We start from the raw sequence: 20464 nt of genomic DNA, 5'->3' as shown, positions 1-20464 counted from the left end.
GCTTCCACAGGGGAGAGGGAGCCAACCCCCATGAGCCTCTGCCCACCCTCCGACCAAGAGCACACATTTGCAAGTCGACCATCTTGGGTTTACGATGCAGCCATGGCCAAGAAACATCTTCCCCCCTGCCGCCAAGAGAAAACAACTTTCTATTCTGTTATGTGCACTGAATTTTCAAAGTTTATTTCACTGACACCATATACCAACCAGCTCTGACAATAGCAGAAAAACAAAACAAAAAAAACCTTCTACAGGGTCTACTTGGTCTGGCCAGAAAGTGAAGGATCCTCTGGCACCTGGTAGGAAGTTTAGGGGGTGGGCATGTTTCAGCACACTGCAGGAAGTCACCTCTCCCTTGCACTGAGATTGGGCTCCGTAGAGACAAGAGCTAAAGCACCCCAAATTTCCTTGCTTACGTATTTACCCTCAACAGGACTTATTCACCCATCGGGGCAAGCAAAGCAGGTCAACACATTTCACTGTGTGAACTGCATGCGGGAAGGCTTTCGGTATTCAGACTTCGCTTTACCAGCAAATTAAATTCCTTGACTCTTGGTGAAGAATGAAGTCATCTGAGCAGCTAACGGAAACGTCCCCGCGGTCCCTGCTCTACAGCCCGTGGACTTCCCTCCTTGATTTATACTGAGGCTTATCAGACACAATTTCAGCAAGCTTGGTTATCTGATTTCCTAGCTCACTGAAAGCTGGAAGCCACAGACTGAGGGAGGAAGAAAGGCACTGATGTGGACCAGTACTTCCTGGCAGCATTTGGAAGTGCTGAGTGACACGGTACGCTAGAAGAAGAGCCGGGAAGGCTACAGCGATCAAACACAACACACCTACACCTCCCAGCATCTTCCTCGGGCGTCCGCGAACCCGTTCAACATGTGAGTAATAATCTACACGAGAAGATCAAGGCGGCAAGAAAACATTCAATTGTGTTTAATACATTCTTCACAGAAGGCAGACCATAAAATGTAATTCTTAAAGCTATACGGATGATGGTTAAATTATTTGTTAACTTGACACAGAAGGCAGCACACGACGATGAGGTGGGCAATCCCAGACGCGTGGCGTGTTGCCTGCATCACCCTTGCAGCATGCCACGGTGTTTCCCCAACATATGTTTCTTCTTCCAGCTGCTATGCATGTAACTGTTCCACGCACATTCCCAACCCCCACACCCCCTGCTCCCCACCTCTCCCCATCCAGCCCCACTGCCTGTTCCACAGAGACGTACACTCTAAAGAAAAAAACAACAAGTGCTGAAATGGGCTGTCACACAGTAGGATGGGAGAACAGGCACAGTCCCTAGATTTGCAGAGAGCATTTCCCCTTGACCATCCAGCTAACACCCACAAATACAGCAAAGAGAAAGGCAGCCATCAAAATTCAGTCTCAGGTCAGGCAGCGCCACTTGATCCATCTGAATCACACAATGTCCAGTTAATTCCAAGGGAAGTCTAATTAAAACAAGCAGGATCTCCACATGGAGTCATCAATATTTCCCAGGAAAAAGACTCAAGTATGATTCTCAGCCAACAGAAAACAGGACCTACTGCCTGGAGTCTTAGAAAGGCTTTTAATCCAAGCAAGGAGGGCACCCTATGGGGCCAGCACCAACTCACTGAGACGAGAACCCAAGCAGAGGTGGGCGAGAAAATAGTTCTAGATAGATAGGGGCCCCCAACACGGCAGACAGGCCAAGGCCACCCAGTGCCCCTGAAGCCAGCAAGCTTCTGGAGAACGGGGAGGAAAACTCACGTCCCCAGATCACGCGGTTCTACTCCCCCTAGGGCAGTTCTGTGCCCCCAAAACATCCAGGGTCTCCCCGTCCCACGACTTGGCTCTTAGCCCTAACGGCAACTCCAGCAGGTGTTACACTTTCCTCTGTCGGTTTCCCTGAATGGAGTCCAGATGGATGCACCCGCCAGAAGGGCTGAAGCAGGAGGAACAGGCATATGCCTTGCCCCTGTCCATCCTCCACAACCACCCAGGCCTCATAAAGCTATTGCCCAAGTTGGACAGAATACACCATATTTAGAACGGCCTAGCAACCTGGAGACGCGCACCTCTCAGAAGCACACCAGCCCCATGCAAGAGATGGGTCCACACACTCACCCGCTGTGAGTCCCACAACAACCCTGCACGTGAAGGACAAGAGTAGCATTGATGACCTCAACAGCAACACAGCCATTAGCTCAAACCTGTATCACTGCCAACCAGGCCCAAGGTAGTAAAAGAATGCAAGAAAACATCCATCCTGCGGGGACAGGCTGCCTCCACAAGAACCAAAATGACTACACCTTGTCCTACCTTCTTCAGCTTGCCACTCTTGGTGCCCACAAAGGCCAGAGAATGATTCTTGTAGACGTATGCGATGACAGAAGTCATGCGGTCCCTGTCCTCCGTGAAGACGGGGATGCCACGCACCATCTCAGACACGCCCAGGGGGGCATTCATATCCAGGCCACAGAAGTTGTCATCAATGGTTAGGAGCTGAAAATGAAGGAGGAGAAAAATTAGAAGCGAGCACCAGGGCAATGGGTGGAGGTACTGAGTCAGAGAACTCTGGAGCTAGAAGAATCCTTACAGATGGATCACCTGTTATAAATCCCTCCTTTATTACATGAGAAACTCAGCTCCAGAGAAACTAGGTAACCTGCCAACAGTCATCTAAGTAGGTTGCAGGACCATGGCAAAAAGTCACAGATCCCTGGAGTCTCTTTACACCATGCGCCGTGGTCTCTCTGCCCCTCCTCCAACCCCTCCAGGCACCATCCTGGTAGTTTAGATGGCCCATCATCACCACCCCTTGGGAAAGCACTGGGCCAGCACCCATGAGCATGGGCTCCAGACAGCCTTGCTGGGGAGTGAGAGGGGCGAGGTCTCCACATCCACACACTTACTGTTGAGCAGACACACAGACGAGGACTTGAACGTGTGGAACAGAGAACTAGAAATGTTAACACACGTGCGACAACACCACGGCAGAGACACGTACAGACAATCGGTTGGGGAAAGGAGGAGTGGAAGGTTTGTGGATGAACTCAGCAGGCCACAGGTGCCTCACTGTGTCCCATTTCAGGCTCTCTGCTTCTTTTAGAACATGGCGAAGGAGGGCAGGCAGCCTGACCTTGTCATACCTTCACCAGCATTTCCCAAAGTGTCTTCCACCGGAACCCCAGTCCCACAAGATATTCTACCATAAACGGGCTCTTTGGGCAAATAACTTTGGGAAACGTAGTGAAACGCAGTGCATTCTAACACCATGTAAGACATTCCTAATTGTTACAAGAAGGGTCTGTAAAGTCTTTTTAGGAAGAAATGTGTTTAAAGTTCTCTCAGCATTTTATTCCCTAAACCACTTTTTTGACCGGAACACCACTTAGCATCCCTTAAAGAGACTGTTTTCCCAGGTACCCTGTGGGACACACTGACCCAACTCTTGCTTCTGACTCTGGGACAATTTCAGCAGTCAGGGAAGAAACAAGAAAAACCTCTGGCCCATTTCCCTGCCCACCCCCACCCCCCAGTGTTTTAGCTGAAATTCTCCTTGTTTTATTCCAGGCTCCCGGACCCCCATGTAAGCAGAGGGTCACAGCTAGGGAGTCTTACTGGGGAGTGTAGGAGACCTTGACAATGGCTGGGGAGGGGCCTCCAGGGCCCTCCACTGAGCAGCTTTGGGTGGGCACAGATCTCCCCGAGGTGCTAGGATCCTGCACTGGGTTTCCCCTTTTTTCTCAGAAGAACTGTGTGCTCTTAGAAGACTCACTCCATCTCCCTGTGCTTTTATTTTCCACTCTGTAAAGATGAAGGAAACAACCTCTGCCTTTTGATGAGCTTCCATAAAGCCTATAGAGCTCATGCCTGTAAACGCCTTAGGACTTCGCAGAGAAAGGAGTGAAATAAAATACAAGGTGTCATTTTTTAAAGGCTTCAATCCAGCCAAAGGAAGAGGCATCTGGACAACCAGCAGGCAGGCTCTTGCCAGTGGAGCCGCGTGAAACCGGCCAACTCTGCGCTTTCCAGGGATGCGGGGGTTCCCTCAGCTCTCTCCCAGCAGTGCTGTCCATCTCAGGGAAGACAATGTGCTGAGCACTGACACCCTCCCTCTTATCGTGGTGGGAGCAGCCAGGGCAGGGCAGGAGGGAGCATGGGCGGGCTCGGCAGGCCATGTGCAGGGCAGACGACTGCGCCACGGCTGGCACTGCCTCTGGCTTCTATTGCAGGGTCTGGCCCCACAACCCGGACCAAATGCACCCCACCCCTTCAAAAACAACTATAGGAGTCAAAGGTGGGAGGAATCTTTCAAGGTCTAGTCTGATCTTTACGGTTCTTTCTTAAAATGAGGAAATGGGGGTAGGGGGAGACAGAGTGGAGAGAGAAAGAGATGGACAGAAGAGAGGAAGCAAAAATCCAGATCAAGGGCAGACAGTGTTTTCTCCCTGCTGGACGTAACTGCCGTGACCTGCCAAGCATTCAGACGGCAGCTGAGGAATCTTCATGGCCTTGCATGTTCCCGCCTCTGGTTCAGAAGGAGTCCTCATCCTGGACTTTCTGGGCCCTAAACTGTGCTGCTGGGACTTCTGCCATTAGCAAAAGGACCTCACCCATTACAACCCATTTTCCAAGTATGTGAGACCGAATGATTGTTTGCTCCGCACAAGGGGATACTGAGGCAGGGAGCGAGGCACAAATACACACCTCATTGACCTGATAAGGCTCAGGCCGCTCAGCCCCCCGAAACTACATTTCTGAGTGGTCAGTTTCCAAATACCATTCTTCTTCACTGGGCAGAACACGAGATAAAAACCAACTACGTACAAAAAGAGAGTGTGCATTCAGCCAGTTGCCACATTAAATCCCTGCTTGCTCAGAGGCAGAAAGTCAGGGACTTGCAAGTCTCTGCCACTGCGGCATGTTGCATGTCAAGGGGCCAAGTAAGGAATGTTTTCATCGTTAGGAAGTGAGGACAGCTCAGCCTGGTGGCCTGGCAGCTAGGACTCTGCTGGTTTCAGCTCATGACAGCTCCCTGCGAGGCCCCATCAGGAGGCAGGTCTCGGGTTCCTCACCTGTACCTGACAGGTACACCCCGCATTGCCCACCTCGTGGTATTGTCATCAGGCTCAGATGAGGCAAAGGAGACAACTGGGGCTCCTACCGTGGGGCCGAGATTCCAGGGACGATGGCTTCTCGCCCAGGCTCATCTGTGCCTCGATTTCTCCCTCTGAGCGGGGCCCCAGGTGATGAAGGGGTGATGGAGGCCTTTGACCAGGAGCAGCCCGGGTCTGTGTGGGTGCTGAGGCCCCCTGGCTATGGCGTGGGGTGGGAAGGGGCTTACTCCTCGTTTCCTCAAAGCGGGGGTGATAGGGGAGGGAGTTTTAACATTGAAGTCGGGGAAAGCACAGGTCTCGCGTTCACAGGCAGCTGAGCTGCTTCCCAGCCGCACATCTTGGCACAAGCTGCTCCTGTCCTCTGGGCCTCACCTTCCTTGACGGTAAAATAGCAAGATGGGCCCATCCCGAGGCCTAGGTGAGATATCAGGTGTGAAGACACCGGCTGAACTGGAGAGCCCTTCATTAAGGTAAGGTGGGATTTCATGTTAATTTTTTTAATGGAAATCCTGCCCAGAACAGAAGTAGGATGGCGGCAGGGAGTGGCCCTTGCACGCCCCACCCCGGCCAGAGCACAGCTCTCTAAGGACACCACCCGCTGAGTCTGAGCTGAAGCCACAGAGTAATAACCACACTGGGAGCAGAGGAGAGAGGAGGGAGAGTCCCGCAGGGCCCGCAGACCTCGGGGGCTGGGGTGTAGGGAGCAGATGCCGGGCCCCTGGAAGGGAAGGCTAATGGGCGAAAGCCTTCCACGGGTGAGGGCTGGTGCAGATTCCTGAGCACCCTGGGCAACGGGGGAGTCTGGCCCTGGCCGAGCCCTCCCCTGGGCCCCTTAACAGCAAGATTAGAGCGGCAGCCAGAGGAGCCAGGAAGGGACTGGGCTCCGCTGTAAGCAGGGGCCCACCAGGCCCGCAGGCCCAGATTGCACCTCTCCCCTGCCACTCCACAAATACCCACGGATGAGCTATGGCCACTGCTACAGTGCTTACTCATTGGACAGCAGCTTCATTCTTACCAAGGGAAGAAATTAGGGTCTGCTGCATGGGAATATATGTAGTAGGCAACCCTGTGAATAGACCTCAAGGGCCTTAGACAGGGCCACACCCCCTGGGGTCCCTTCTGCCCCATCAGGAAGATACCAAATCTGCTTTCCATAAATGTCCTCATGGGGTACCTGGCTTATAAATTAAGATTGGTGATCCACTGGATTCCAGGGACCATGAGCTCAAGGATGGGACTATGTTTTACCCATGTCTGTATCCTTAGCTTGGTTCCTGGTTCACAGTAGGTTAAGACATACACGTTAAATGGATAATGGATGGATGGATGGATGGATGGACCGATGACTAAATAAAGGCTTGAGTCCCACAGTGGCTAGCACTGTGGAACTAGAGTCAGAATGCCTAGGTTGGAATTCCAGTTCCACCATTTAATGCTGTGTGACCTTGGGCAAGGTATTTAACTTCCCTGTGCCCCAGTTTATCATGGGTAGCACAGGGATAATAATAATAGCACATACTTCCCGGTGCTGTGGCGAGGATCAAATGACTAACACATGTAGAACAATGTCCGGCACTTAGTAAGTGCTAAGAGAGTGTTAGCTCTTATTACTGTTGGTCACATCCTTAGACAATTCAGATAACTTTTGTGAGTCTTAGCGTCTTGGGGGAAATTCATGATATCCACCTCGTAGAGGTGTGATCAAGATTAAAGGGGCTACTGTTACCAAGATGAAATAGCAAAGGTGGTACTTCCTAGAGATCTATCAGGCCAATGAGGCTGAATGAAGGAGCACAGAAATAGTCTTAAGATCCAGAAGAGTTGCGCTACTCATCAGAAATGCGAATTCTCGGGCCCCGCCCCAGATCTACTGGATCAGAAACTCTGGATGTGGGGCTCAGAGATCTGTACCTTAACCCCTTCCCAGCGCTTTAGTAAGAAGCACCCTCCTAGATCACCACAGGCGTCCCTTTCTTGCTGAGGGTGCCACAGACCGGCCCAGGAGAGAACGGCACGTGACAAGCGTAACCACTGGAGCAGGACCCACTGGATCTGGGGGGAGGAGCCCACGGCAGCCCCCCAAGCCGAGCAGCCATGGCGGAGGTGGCGTGGGGAGCCAGAGCTGACACCCCGGATTACGATCTCACAGCTCACCGTGCTTCCCTCGCGGCAAAGGTTACCATGCAATTACGTGTCGCTACATTCAAATGACAGAGCAGTTACGGTTACTTTACCAATTACAGGGAAATTGCTCCCACTCTGCAGAGAGACTGGCACTCTGAAAAGCTCTATCATCTCCACGGAAAGGGGATTTTAAATGCTGCCAGCATCCTTCCTCCGCAGTCTCCACAGGCTCCAGGGCAGAGCTGCAAAGCAGCCACCCGAGGGCCCCCGCAGTGTCTGGTGGTCTCTGTGGAGACCCTCTGAGAAGGGCTGAAGAAGGGGGCAGACCTGGGAGACAATGAGGGCATCACCCTCCGACCCTGTGCCCCACCATCAACCTGACACCTGTGCCAACCCATCCTGTAGGCCTTGGGTGATGAGGTGGGGCAGGAACCTGATTCTGAGATCACTCCTCCTCCGATCTAGCATGGCCCCCAGCCTGGTTCCTGATGCACCCGCCTTGCCAGGTGGAGCTGTTTTAGCCCTGCCCTTCATTGCCCCACCTTTGCAGAAACCCCACATTGAGTCCTTATTATGGAAAGATCAGAACTTGGCCAGAGCTCAGTGGGCCAAAAGCAGCGCTAATGAGGTAAAGGTCACCAGGTCCGTCCCCCTGTGGGCCAATTAGCTCAGCTCTGGGACCCGGTCTCTTCCATAGCCACAGGCTGCCCCTCTCACCCACGGCATCCACTGTTTGCAAATATCCCAAACTGATCCAAAGGAGGCTAACCAGATGAGCCTGCAGGGATGGACAAATGCAGCCGACTCCTCCCACAGGGGTTGCAGCCGCTGACTGCTCTGGGCCGGCAGCTGCAGCCTCTGAGCCCAGGATGGAAACTACAAAGTCAGACCTGGTCCTCCCATTGCTCATGGGCAGCTCCTGAAGAGAGAGGAGTCCTTCCATCTCGGAACAAACCGGCTCTCCAGCCCTCCCTGAAGGCAAAAGTAGCATCCAGCCTCATGCAGAGGAGTCCTGAGCACCCCTGCGCCTACCCCCAAAGCTGGGAAGCCAGACCATTATGGGGGGAGAAGGCATCAGAGACCTTCCGAGCTCACCCACTCTGGGGCCTTCAGTTGGGCCTTTTTCCATCAAACTTTTGGTCTCTTAGGCTACTGGAACTCCCTGTTTCCATCAGGGGAAACTGAAGCACTAAATGAAGACAACGCTACTTACTGTTCTTCATTTAGTACTTCGCTTAAGAATGTTTAGAAGGACCTACTAGGTACCAAGCACCAGGTGAGGACCCAACAGTATAAAGATGAAAACATCTCTGTTTCTGCCCCTTTCTCAGTGGGGGAGACAGACCGGGTCCATGACTAGACGAGGCCATGTATGCCCAGCTTCAGTTATGCACCTGGCGCTGTGGGGACAGAGGGCGGGGCCACAACTGCAGAGGGGAGCAGCAGGGTTTTGAGGAAGAAGGGACACTGGGGCTCCATTCTGGGTTCTCTGTCCAGGACAGTGCATGGCCAAGCTTTCACACATTGTGCTATTTCAGAGGAAAATGACTTAAGATCTTAGAATTCAACAGCCCCATTTTACAGAAGAGAAAAATTGAGGCTTAGAGAGTGAAATGACCCCTCATGACCTATCACATTCCCAGACTAGATGGAAAAACTGGCATTACATGGAGGCTTCCTCCAAGTTGCTAGAGGGTGGCCCCAAAGGAACCAATTCCATGATCAGGGAACCTACTGTCAGGATGAGAGGCTGCTCTGGGACAGTGCTTGCTTCCTTTTCTTCTGTCCAGGATAAGCCCTCCACCCTTCTGTGATCTCTGGGAGGAACTACCTCTCCCATCCCGAGGAGGCCCTTGGCTAGTCATCAGAGTGGGATTCCTCCTTTCCTGGGCTGACCTATCCCAAAGGAAAGTGAGAGCTGAAGTTTAGAAAAGAAATACAAGTTAGGTGAAAAAGAAGGTGGAAGCCCATGAGGTGCCTACTGACGTGGAAAAGAAAACGTCTTTAGATTCATGCTCAGCAATCCTTAGATTCATGTCCCAAACATCTTCCCACTAATTAATTACACTTACACACACACACACACACACACACACACACACACACACACACACACACACACACCAGGAGCTGACCAGAGCAGACCTCCGCAGTGAATTTCACATGTGGGATTTCTTTATAAAGGGAGATATTGATCAGGTAAGTGTAGTAGCTCATGTCTACATACAGACCCCAGATGTAAATCTCTGCGGTACAGGAAGATAATGATCTCCCACTTATTGGGGCCAGATGTCAAATAGAACCACTGACCCCAAGGTGTTCATCAACGCACCAGGGTCTGATGCTCACTGTGTATGACTCTGTGTGCCGTCTGACGGCAGGGCAGGAGGGAAGCAGAGAGAGCCCTCAGGGAGGGAGGAACCCCGTGGGGAGGCCCTGGTTGGCTTAAGGTTACTCTCATCAGAAAGCCTGTTACTCCATAAAATAGTCCCACGTGCCTGAGTGCTCGTTTCTGTAACAGAGAAAGAGATCCCAAAACTTGGACGGTACCACCCTCTGACTGCTTCACTGTTCTGCATAAACTTTCCTCCCGCTCTTATGATTTCTAACCCTCCCCGAAGCTCTTCCCATGGCCCGTGCTGACCCCAGGTGGTTGAACTCTCTTCAAAGGTGGAGAAGCCCCGACAGAGGTGAAGGTCGGCCCTACACCTTGGCTGTGAGCCCAGACGTCAGGAAAGGAGCGGGAAGGAGGCCTCCTCCACTTAATCACTAATGCATTATCTCAGAACGGTTCTCTATTGTGTCTTTTTCAATGAGATTGTAGGGGGAATGAATGTGCAGAGACAGAGAGGGGAAGCCAGCAAACCACAGCCACAGTAACCAGTTAGACCAACATGTTATTGAAGGGGCTTCATGAAAATTGTCTTGGGGTTGGAGAAAGAACCCGACAAATCGCACCAAGATTTCTAAGAGCCACGTGCCCTGTTTCTAAGCAACTCAAAAGGGTGGGTACCAAAATACAGGTCATCTACGTGGTCACTCAATCATCATGATAACAACCTATCCTTCTAATAGGAAACTAATGCCACTAATTTGAGCTGTTTTCCCAAGAGACGGGCATTAAGCCCAGCACCCTCTCTGCAGTCCAGAGTGTAACCAGTAGCGAGCCGTAGCAATGCACCGCTCCTAGGAGATGCTGAGCATAGCGGGCACAGAGCAGCTCCAAGTCAGGATCCCAGGGATTGAACCCCTGACCTGCTCCTCATTAGCTCAGCTGCTGAAAGCCCTGCGTTCCTCCCTCTGGTAAGGACTGAGGGCCACGACACCATGACTGGAGATACAGGCAGGCCAAGCAAAAGAAATAGGAATGAAAATCCACTAGCCCAGTTCTGCAGGTGACCTCCGTGATGGGACTAGTCCAGAAGCCAAAGCTGGGCCCCTGGAAAAGACCAAGGAAGGCCTTGGAATGGTTCCAAGCAAAACCCACTCGGGTGCTGTCCCTTTCCTTTTGTACCTTAAGCTTCAGAGGTCCCCAGTGGCTGCCTGTCAAGGGCAAAGAAATCCCACCCAGCCCATCAATCCCACGTTCCCACTTCTCTCCCTGTCTACTGCAGACAAACTCAGCTGCCACCAGGACTGTAATTGGAGCAGGGCACACCACAATGATTAAGTCTGTGTGTTTTCTAGCGGGCACTAGGAAACAGTGGTCCCAATGGTCAGGCTGAATTATGGGGTAGGTCATTCCCTTGTTAGCGGGAATAAATTTTATTAGCCCCACTCTCGTTGCTGTGCATCTTCCCCTCTTTGCTCCTCAGGCCCAAGTATGGGTCTGGATAATGTTGCCTGCACGCAGGATAAATCAGCTGAACAAATCCCATTATATTTTGGAACGCTGACAGAGACACAGTAATGACACCGAGACTGGGAAAAGATGTGGGCTTTCTTCTCCCCCGCTGATCCCGTTTCAAACACATGGACAGCATGCGGGGCCCAATCCACCAGGAAAAAAATGTAAATTGAGAGGCCGAATGGAGAACTCCGTGAGTTGTCTTTTTTCCTGCTCTCCACTAACTTTGTTAATGAAATGAAGCAAGCTCCGTGTGCCAACGTGTAGTCATTCCCTTCTGTCTTACAAAAACTAAGGGGCACATGAAGGTGACAGCAGGGAGGATCTGGCTGGAAATGTATCCTCTCCTTCAAAGGCCTTAACTTAGCATTCATAACACGTGCTGGATGGCAGGGAAGGCGGATGGGGCACGCTCCAGGCCTGGGATTCTGAACATAACATCTGGGTTAGGTACAGCCCAAATCTCTCAAAAGCAGGTATTGGTGGAGAAAAAATATCAGTATGAAATCACAGCAATATTATTAAGTCTCTTTCTGTCTCATCAGGTGGTTACTGTAACCAAAGGAGACTACACTGATGATGCTATGAGATGTTTCAGTGTTCTACAAATATAAGGTGCTCTGTGACCATCATCATTTATTAATGTCTCTGTATTTCTCTTTCCCTAGGAGTCTCAGCAGACTTTATTAAAGGGATATTGTTTTATCACCTCCTTCTAGAAGGTGAAATGTATAATTTAAAGCAAAAAGGAAACCGCTCACCAGCTCAGTGATCTCTCACGAGCTGGACCTGGCTGAGACCCAGAGGCCCAAGCTCCCAGGCCAGCATCCCAGCCAAGACGCCACCCTGTGAGGATGACGGGAATTGAAGGAAAGGCCCAGAAATGAAGATCTGGATGGATAAGTCAGGCCAGTCTGTGTGCTGACTGAATGAGATGGGGGGGGGGGGGGGCGGGGGCGGGGTGTGTGTGTGTTTGCGTGAGCGTGTGTGTACACGGGAGAGAAATCTCGCTGTATTAGCTGCTGTGTGTAGTGTGGAGGTGTGAGGGAGGATAAATCACAGAAAGAGTGAGCCTCAGGGATGACTGTGCACAGAGTGTGAGTGTAAGTGAGAGAGTGAAACACAGCAGAGAGAGCGACAGACAGACAGAAATGACGGGGAACGGACACCATGAGAAAGTGATTCATATATCCAGAGCGGAGAGGATGCATGTGCGCACGTGGGTGTGTGTATAGGGGTGCACGCCTCTGTGCGGGGCTTCATGAAGTCGTTCTCTCGGTGTTAGGACACGGCATTGCCGGCCTCACCTCCTAACCGCTGCTCAGTAAACCCTGCCCTGAGGTCGTGGCAGCTGTCTGTGTTAACGGTCTGCAGATGTGATTCCTGGGTCTCGTCACCCTCCCTGCTGGCCCAATGGGCTCCAGGGTGGTGTCCTGGGAGGTCATGCCCAGCCTAGGAGGCCAGCCTCAAGCCCCTTCCTCTCATCAGGCCCAGAATATCCCCCAGGGCTCAGCCACCATCCTGGACCCCAAAGCACCACGTGTACTTGGCTGAGGTGCAACTTTAATCGCAAATTCTGCTGGCCAAAGGGAAAGAGGTGGGTGTCCTTTTCACCTGAATACCTGGAACAGGAGCCATCTCAAGGGGAGGGGGGAAAACTTGAATAAAGATAGGGTCTGTGATATGGCAGCACCTCCCAACCCACCGCTAAAACACAAGTCTGGAGTACGGGGTCAATGGGCTGTGAGGGGTGAGGGCTTGGGCTGATGTGGAAGGAGATCTGTGATGTGTGCTGTCACTGGGACTTGAGTGTGGTGTATGCGGTGCATGTTTAATGGCCGCCGTGTGTGTGTGTGTGTGTGTGTGTGTGTGTGTGCGTGCGTGTGTGCGTGCGTGTGTGTGTGCGCGCGCGCGCGTTGTGTGTGAAGTGAACTGGAGTTGAGGAAGGAGGGATGGGGGAGACAGGAGCAGAAGTTCCTGGTCCGAGAGAGGACTGCTGCTGAGCAGAAAGAGAAAGGCCTGCCTCGCGCCACAAACAACAGGACATACCCATCCAGTCAGAGCTGCACTTCCTGCTGACAGGAAAAGAAAACAGCCCGAGCAGACGGGCAGAAACCGGCACCCGGAGCCTGGGGTGGCTGCCTGGCCATTCCGGATACGCACTCTGGTGGAGTTTCAGGATCCCAGGCGCCAGACCGAACGGCGTGACCATCCAGGCTGGGCTGGGAGGCCAGCCCGCGTCCAGGGGGTGACCCTGTCTCCTCCCAGGACTGCCCTGCCGGAGAGCAATGGATATGAGTCACGGCAACAAGACACACAAACAGGGTTCTCCTTTCCCACTCCCCGACAAAAAGCTCGGTCCCGGGTGCCTCTGTGAACCCTGCGAGACTGAGCAGGGCCGGTGAGTAAACCCTGAACGCAGGCAGGCCCCTGGCCTGGCAATGGCTCTCCGTCAGGGGCTTCTGGAAATGTGAGGGGTTTCCTAGTTCCCGCGGTGACTGCAGAGCCCAGTGCCACTGGTACTTAGTGCTGCAGGGCCCAGCAAGGCAAACGCCCTGCAATGCCAGACGGCCCTGCGCCGTGAGTCATCCCAGCCCAGGTGGCACCGCTGCGTCATGCAGAATCACCAGCGGGAAGAGCACCTGGCTGAGAATTAGGATGCAGAGAAGGCGCGAGTCCCCCAACTACATGACCTTCAGTGAAATACTTGACTTTTCCGCTTCTCCATCTCCTCAACTGGACAGGATGTCTGCCTTTCCTATTATCCTGAGAACTGCTGAGAGAAGAGGAGGCAATGAAGCCCTTTGTCAACTGTCAGGCACCACACGGGCTCCCCAGGGGGACTGTGGGGCGGCTCGGAGGCCACCACCCTCTGCCCCCGCTACTGAGGCTGGACAGGTGTGAGGCGGTCACTCCGGTGACAGTCTCCGTCCCACGGACCGACATCTTCTAAGTTCCAAGGTCGAGTCTTGAGGGGGCGATTAAGCAGCTGAGTTTTGCTCATCCAGGCTTCAGCACTGAAGCTGATGCTGCCTGACTCCTACATCCATTGTAGGACTCCTACATCCAATCCAACTGGCTCCAAACTTAGGGAAGACTTAAGTGGCATGAGTGACAGTCACTCTCATGGCCACAGCCCTCGTTCCCGTCACACAGGCTGTAATGACCCGCCTGGATGCGTCTCTCTCCTGGACTCCTAGGCTCCTGGAAACTGATGTCATGTCATGATTCTTGGCACCAACCAGGAGAGGGTACATTGCCAAGGGCCTAATGAGAGTTTCATCCATTCATTAACTCATTTGGAGGCAGAAGGGCTAGTGTCCTGTGAGGTGACCCCAAAGGCTGAAGAAAGGGTGAGGAGATATAGATAGCCATGCCCGGGGGCCTCCAGGACACCGGGCATCTCGGCCCGCATAGAACACGAGAGCCTTGGGCCTCAACAGCACAGCCTCCAGCCCAGCAGTCCCACTGCAGGTCAGGAGTGTTGGGGCTCCCAGAAAGGGGCTGAGAGCTGTCGCCCTGGCCTGCTTAGGGCTGTGGCACATGACAAGAGCCTCAGGCTGTGAGCTCCTTGTCTCAATTGTCACTGCTCTGCAGACAGAGGGTTTGGGGACCCCGGATAGCAGCCTTCCAAGGCACCAAAGATAGAGACCATCTCAGGGTTGAGCAGCAGAAACAAAGAAATTACATCATTATCCTTAAGCCCGCCCCTGGATGCTCACCAGCAAAAGGCCTTAGGTTGATCTACAGTCTCCCAAGTCCTAAGACACACTTGGAGGAGCCCTGGCTGATCCCTCTAGGACCCTCCTTCTGCACAGGCCCTCCTGAGGTCCTTAGAGTAATTTTCAGACGCCAGCCCATTTGTTCTTGGATACCTCTTTCCATCCAAGCTGGGAAAAACAGAACACAAGAAAGAATGGTAGGGCTTCCCTGGTGGCGCAGTGGTTGAGAGTCCGCCTGCAGATGCAGGGAACATGGGTTCGTGCCCTGGTCCGGGAAGATCCCACATGCCGCGGAGCGGCTGGGCCCGTGAGCCATGGCCGCTGAGCCTGCGTGTCCGGAGCCTGTGCTCCGCAACGGCAGAGGCCCAGAAGGCAAAACTAGAAGTTGCTTCCATCCCCCCCTCCCCCAAGCACCAGCAAACACCTGGGCTGCTTCCCCAGCCTCTACACCCAACGCCCACTCCAGGGTTTTCGTTTGCAACATGCGCTGATGTTCACAGGGACACAGTCCCAAGAGGAAGACACTCCTGGCCGGCTGGCCCTTATCTGTGATAGGGGCTCAGCCAGCCTCTCTGGTTCTCCTGGAATAAAGACAACAGGTTGCTCCCCGGGGGCCTGCAGATCGAGGCTCCAGGTTCCCAGCCTAAAGCTTCTCCCTGCAGCGGGTCACCAGGCTGTGGGCCACCACGTGGCTCCACCAACGCCCCATGCATGGCAGGCTCCGACCCCATTTTCCCTGAACACAGCCAAACACAGCTGGGACCTGGTGAGGGGGTGGAGCCTCAGGGCTCATACTACTACCTGCTCTGAGTCCTGGAGGCATGAGTTCAGGGGAAGGAATGTGAATCCCAGGAAATGAAGAGACCAGAAAGGCCTGAAGAGTACCATGGAACAAGCATTCTAGCTTAGGGAACTAGGACAACAGGAGCACAATAAAAATGAGTCACTGGGCAAAAGGTACAAAATACCGGATACAAAATAAGTCCTGGAGATGTAATGTACAGCATGGTGACATAGTTGATAGTACTATATTGTATATTTGAAAGTTGCTAAGGGAGTAGATCTCGAAAGTTCCGATCATAAGAAAAAGAATGTGTTACTATGTATGGTGATGGATGTTAACTATAGGCTCTTCTGGTGATCATTTTGCAATATATACAAATATTGAACCATTATGCCATACCCCTGAAACTAATATAGTGTTACATGTCAATTATATCTCAGTTTTAAAAGGAACCACTTTTCAAGCTCTTTGAGTTGTAACTATGACAAAACCCACAAGGGACACCCAACCCTACAGAAAACAAGTCCTAAAGTCAGCCTCCTGGGCCTCATGCTCCCCTCCCCCACTTTCCTGCAGCTGAAACGCCGCAGGACAGAGGCCGTCTGAGAATCGGTTCCCCTTCCCAGGCCTCAAGGGAATCCTGGACTCAGAGGCAGAAAAGAACTCTAGAATTCATCTCATCCCTCCCTGCCTCAAGGTAAGAAGGCAAGAAGGAAAGGAAACCAACGGTCTTGTGAATGAATGAGTGCAGGAAAAGCTGGGTTTGCAAACACTGTGCCTGTGAGGGCTCCTCAACGGGGACACCCAGGAGCCTGGCCTGCGTGGTCTGAGCTGAGGCCAAAAGAACCGTAGCCAAGCCCCAGAGCAAACTAACTCGAGTGTGGGCTGAATCAAAGGAAACTGATCCTGTGCATTAAAAGCTGGTGTGGCCTTTTAGACTGGCTGGGGAGACAGCCCCAGCCCTGTGCGGAGTTTCTGGCCTCCTCCTTTCTGCTCTCAGCCCTGAACTTGCCTCGAACTTGAAAAGGCTAATTAAAGCCCAAAGAAAAATCAAAAGCTTGTTATCTGGCTCCATTACTCCCAGTCCTGGCATTAGCCTGTCTTGCAAAGCTGCCTTCCCTCTGTTCTCTCCAAGGCCGCCAGGCGGATGTTAGGACCTGCAGCTCTGCAGACTCCCGTGATGAACTTTGCTTTTTGTACTGTGGCAGGGAGCAAATGCTTGCCCATGGGCAGCCAGGCTGATCTCCGCAGCTGATTTTACTCCCAAAAGCATTGCCCGAAAAGACAGGATTGGAGCAAGTTTTCTGCAGCAAAAATAGCCAACCCCTCTGATCTCAAAAGAACGAGCTGTTTAGTAAGCACACAGCATGAACTTGCTATTTTCTAACACAGGTGTATATGTGAGTGCTTGTGAGGGCATTTCTTGTGTACGTGGCCATGCATGTGTGTAGGAGTGTGTATGTGTGCGCATGTGTGCAAGCGTGGTGGTGAGAGGCAAGGGGGGTGGTGGTTCTCTTCAAATGCGGTCTCCGCTATTCACTCACAAATTCTATGACCTGGGGCAACTAACTCATTCAAGTTGTTGGGCCTCAGAATGAAGGTAAAGACCAAGGGATCTCTGGGCACCTTCCCCATGTCAACATTCTTAGGGCATCTCCCCAGGGACCTACGTCTGAGCGTGTAATATACATACACAAAGCACAGCACCTGGCCTGTCATTCACTGCCTTCATGTGGGAGCAGTGCATGACCCCCAAGTTCATAAACTAGTCTCACAGACTCTCCTGAGTGGATCACCTACTGCCCAAACCAAAGTCTCCAAAAGATATGTCACCTGCTAGGGCTCAGCAGATACAGGGGACTCCCCTCAATTCTCTGGCCTGGAAATGATGGTCAACATGTTGCTTCCTTCTTTGGCGCCTGGTGTCTCTCCCATTTCCTTTGCGACACTAGGGGTCTCCTGGCTTTCCAGAACCCCCAAGAAGAAATGGCATCTTTTAGTATCAGCCCAGGTAACTGGAAAACTCATCACTAGAAAACAGCCTGAGCCTAAATGCTAGGGCACCAAAGAGAAACCTTGGGGCACAAGTGAGTTCCTTCTTTCTCCTCCCTCTCCCCTCCCCCAAATCCCACTGCCCGGAGGAATGGCCTCACCGCGTGCTGGAGGTGTGGGTGCCAGTGCCCTCTGAGGTCTGCTTGGCATGAAAAGAAACTTGCACTTCTTAAATCAATCCAAGTACATTTTCCTAATATGGAATTCCACCAAAGTTTGACTAGGAGTCAAGAATCACATCCATGCACGTGCATACTTCTACCTGATGACTGAACTGTCCTTTCTTCTCCCTACATTAAGACTACAGGATAGATTTTCTCCAACTAGGTTCATAATTTTTCAACTGGACAATAAAAAAGAAAAAGGGAAAGGAAAGTGACACAGGGCATAGAAGATGCCAAGAGCTGAACCTTCCAAGTCACGTTAAGAATGGTTGAGAAAAAAACAACAATGAAGATGAACAGAAGTCAAGCCACAGAAAGGCAGGTGCTTTTCACATTGGGTCACAAGTGAGTTATGTTGGGAGAGGCAGGAGGCTGTGTCTCCCGTGGCACTGGTGGCTGCCCAGCAGTTCTGAGGTCCGGTCTGTCCCTCAGGGCTCACGGGCCCTGGGCAGGCCTCCTAAACCAACCCTTCATTCTCCCCGCCCCCTGGTTTCCTTCAGCCCTCTGTCACCCAGCACTGCTCCATGGCTGCTCTGGACACGTTTCTTCCATGAGACTGTGCACACAGAAGACACTTAATAAATATGTTTTCCCCTCTATGTTCACTGGACTCTCACCCTACTTCTTCTGATCTTATTTTCCCATTTCCTAAAGATAGGCAAGGGGCTAAAAACATACCTCTCCTGAAGTTCTACATCTACCCCAAATGTAAAATGACTGCCTCGCCACTCCCAGTACTGGTTTTACTCTAAGCTCTGCCTCCACCACCCATTGTTTTTATTCTAAGCTCCCAGGACAGTGACTTGCAGCATGGTCGGTAAGAAGGTGGGTACACCTCTCTAGTCACCGCATACGACAGCGCAGCCTTCAAGAACGGCTGGTGCACGTGGCATCTATGGCACACAGTTCTGCCTATTCCAGCCTCTCCTCTTACAGCCAGTGAGCCAACCAGAATAGAGAAAAGTGCCGACAGGAAATCTACATTTAGCTCCAGCTCTGACTCTTATAAGCTCAGTGACATGGTCACAGCATGCTTGAGCTGGTGATAATCCGAGTCCAGTGAGACCCGGAGGTGGGATATACTTGTCTCATCTACAAAATGGGACAGATGATTCACACCCCACGGAGGCCACAGCCTAGGTCTCGACACCATGCCACCCCGGCCCACAGGCCCTCCCCGGACTCACCGCGCTGCTGCAGGGAATGTCCTTCACCTTGAGCCAGGCCAGGTCCAGCGTGCCCTCGCCTCGATAGCAGGACTGCAGCCGTTCCTTAATGCGGTCATTGATCTGCTTCAGGACGAAGATGCACAGGGCCGACTCGTCCAGGGATTTCATTTTCCGCTTCTGGCCTTTGGAGAAGACGGTGAAGAGGAGGTCGTCCTCTGGGCGAACCCCGAGGGTCCGGGCGAGCACGGCCCCAGCTTTGGACAGGTAGGCGGCCTGCAGCAGGCGGTACTCCACCCCACCATGCTCACAGCCAATGGGGACCTCCACGTAGGAGTTGAAGGCTGTGTCCTCCTTACAAAGCCTCACGAGCTTGGACGTATAAACCTGCTCCTTAGTGGTGGAGCCAGGGGGAGACACCATCTCAGGCTGAAGCGTCAAAAAGTAGACAAAGTTGCCGCTGCTGAAGCCATAGACGTAGTAGATATCAAAGTCGGGGATGACGGTGAAAGTATCCGAAGGAATCTTGATCATCGAGGCCACAAACTCATCGTGGAAGACATATGCGAACATGCCATCCGCCTCTGAGTTCTTGGTCAGTTTCCGGCTGGAGATGGTGGGGAAATACTCTGGCTTCCCGTCCACAGCTGTGGCAATGAAGAGCTTGTCATCCAGGTTGTTGTAGGAGACGATCACCCCAAAGACAGAGCCACTCTCATTGACCCCCGACAGGTAGTGCTCCTTCTTGTGAAAAGGCTCCCCCAGCTTGAAGAGGTCCTCCAGCCTGAGGAGCTTGCAGATGCCTTGGTACAGGCTCCCGCAAGCAATCAGCCTGTTCTCCTTATAGTCTATCAGGAGCATCTTGTTGACATTGTTGGTGGTGGTCAGGGGCTCGTTGCATGTCTGGACAATGCGGGGAGGGTAGCACTTGGGGTTGTCCTCGTCCGGCCCAGTCTGGTGGGTCACCAGGACCTTCAAGTCGCTGGAGAGCTTGTAGATCCGATTGACGGCCCCCACATAAATGTGCCCTGTCCTCTCGTCCACCACCAGGTGGTTGAAGCTCTCAGCGGGCTCCCCGCGGAACGTGACAAAAGACCGCTTCTGGGGCAGCAGGGGTGGCTGCTGGGGGAGTAGAGTGGAGGAGCCCATCCCCACCATTAGGAGGTGGGAGAGCAGGCAGGTCCAATTCCAAGGCATGGCTCTCATTTCAGAGATGCGCCCTCAGGTCACAGTCACACTCGGCACAGCAGTGTCGAGGGAGGGGTGCAGGCTCCCTACGGGGGGAAAGGAAAGACGTGATGCTGCTTGACAAAGGCAGAGGCTTAGTTTCACCCCACAGCTTGTCTGGCTGGGCCCTCAAGCATCCTGCACACGCTGAAACAGACCTGCAATGGGGGACGCTGGGGCCAAGGGAGCCAGTCCCCAGTGTGTGGGTATGAGTGCCCAAGAGGGAGGGCAGCAGGAGGGCACTTCAGTAATAGTACTAGT

The 20464-nt window shown here is 52.6% G+C and overlaps 1 protein-coding gene across 6 annotated transcripts in view; it reads right to left on the bottom strand.

Moving 5' to 3' along the window:
- The window catches only part of PLXNA4 (plexin A4), a 366609-nt gene extending 346412 nt beyond the window's left edge, over positions 1-20197 (bottom strand). For 5 of the 6 annotated variants that reach the window (XM_024737968.1, XM_024737969.1, XM_024737966.1 and 2 more), the window contains exons 1-2: positions 18998-20182; positions 2317-2499 (exon numbers count right to left, since the gene is read on the bottom strand). In XM_024737968.1, the coding sequence (XP_024593736.1) occupies positions 2317-2499; positions 18998-20182 (1368 nt within the window). Of the gene's footprint in view, positions 1-2316; positions 2500-18997 lie in introns of all 6 variants that reach the window. The other variant, XM_024737970.1, reaches the window with a different exon arrangement.
- Between the last annotated feature and the right edge of the window lie 267 nt (positions 20198-20464).

Source organism: Neophocaena asiaeorientalis, unplaced genomic scaffold (assembly GCF_003031525.2).
Source record: "Neophocaena asiaeorientalis asiaeorientalis breed wild unplaced genomic scaffold, Neophocaena_asiaeorientalis_V1.1 scaffold364, whole genome shotgun sequence".
Lineage (NCBI taxonomy): Eukaryota > Metazoa > Chordata > Mammalia > Artiodactyla > Phocoenidae > Neophocaena > Neophocaena asiaeorientalis.
The sequence above is the reverse complement of the archived record's forward strand: the minus strand, read 5'-3'. Positions and strand labels throughout refer to the sequence as shown.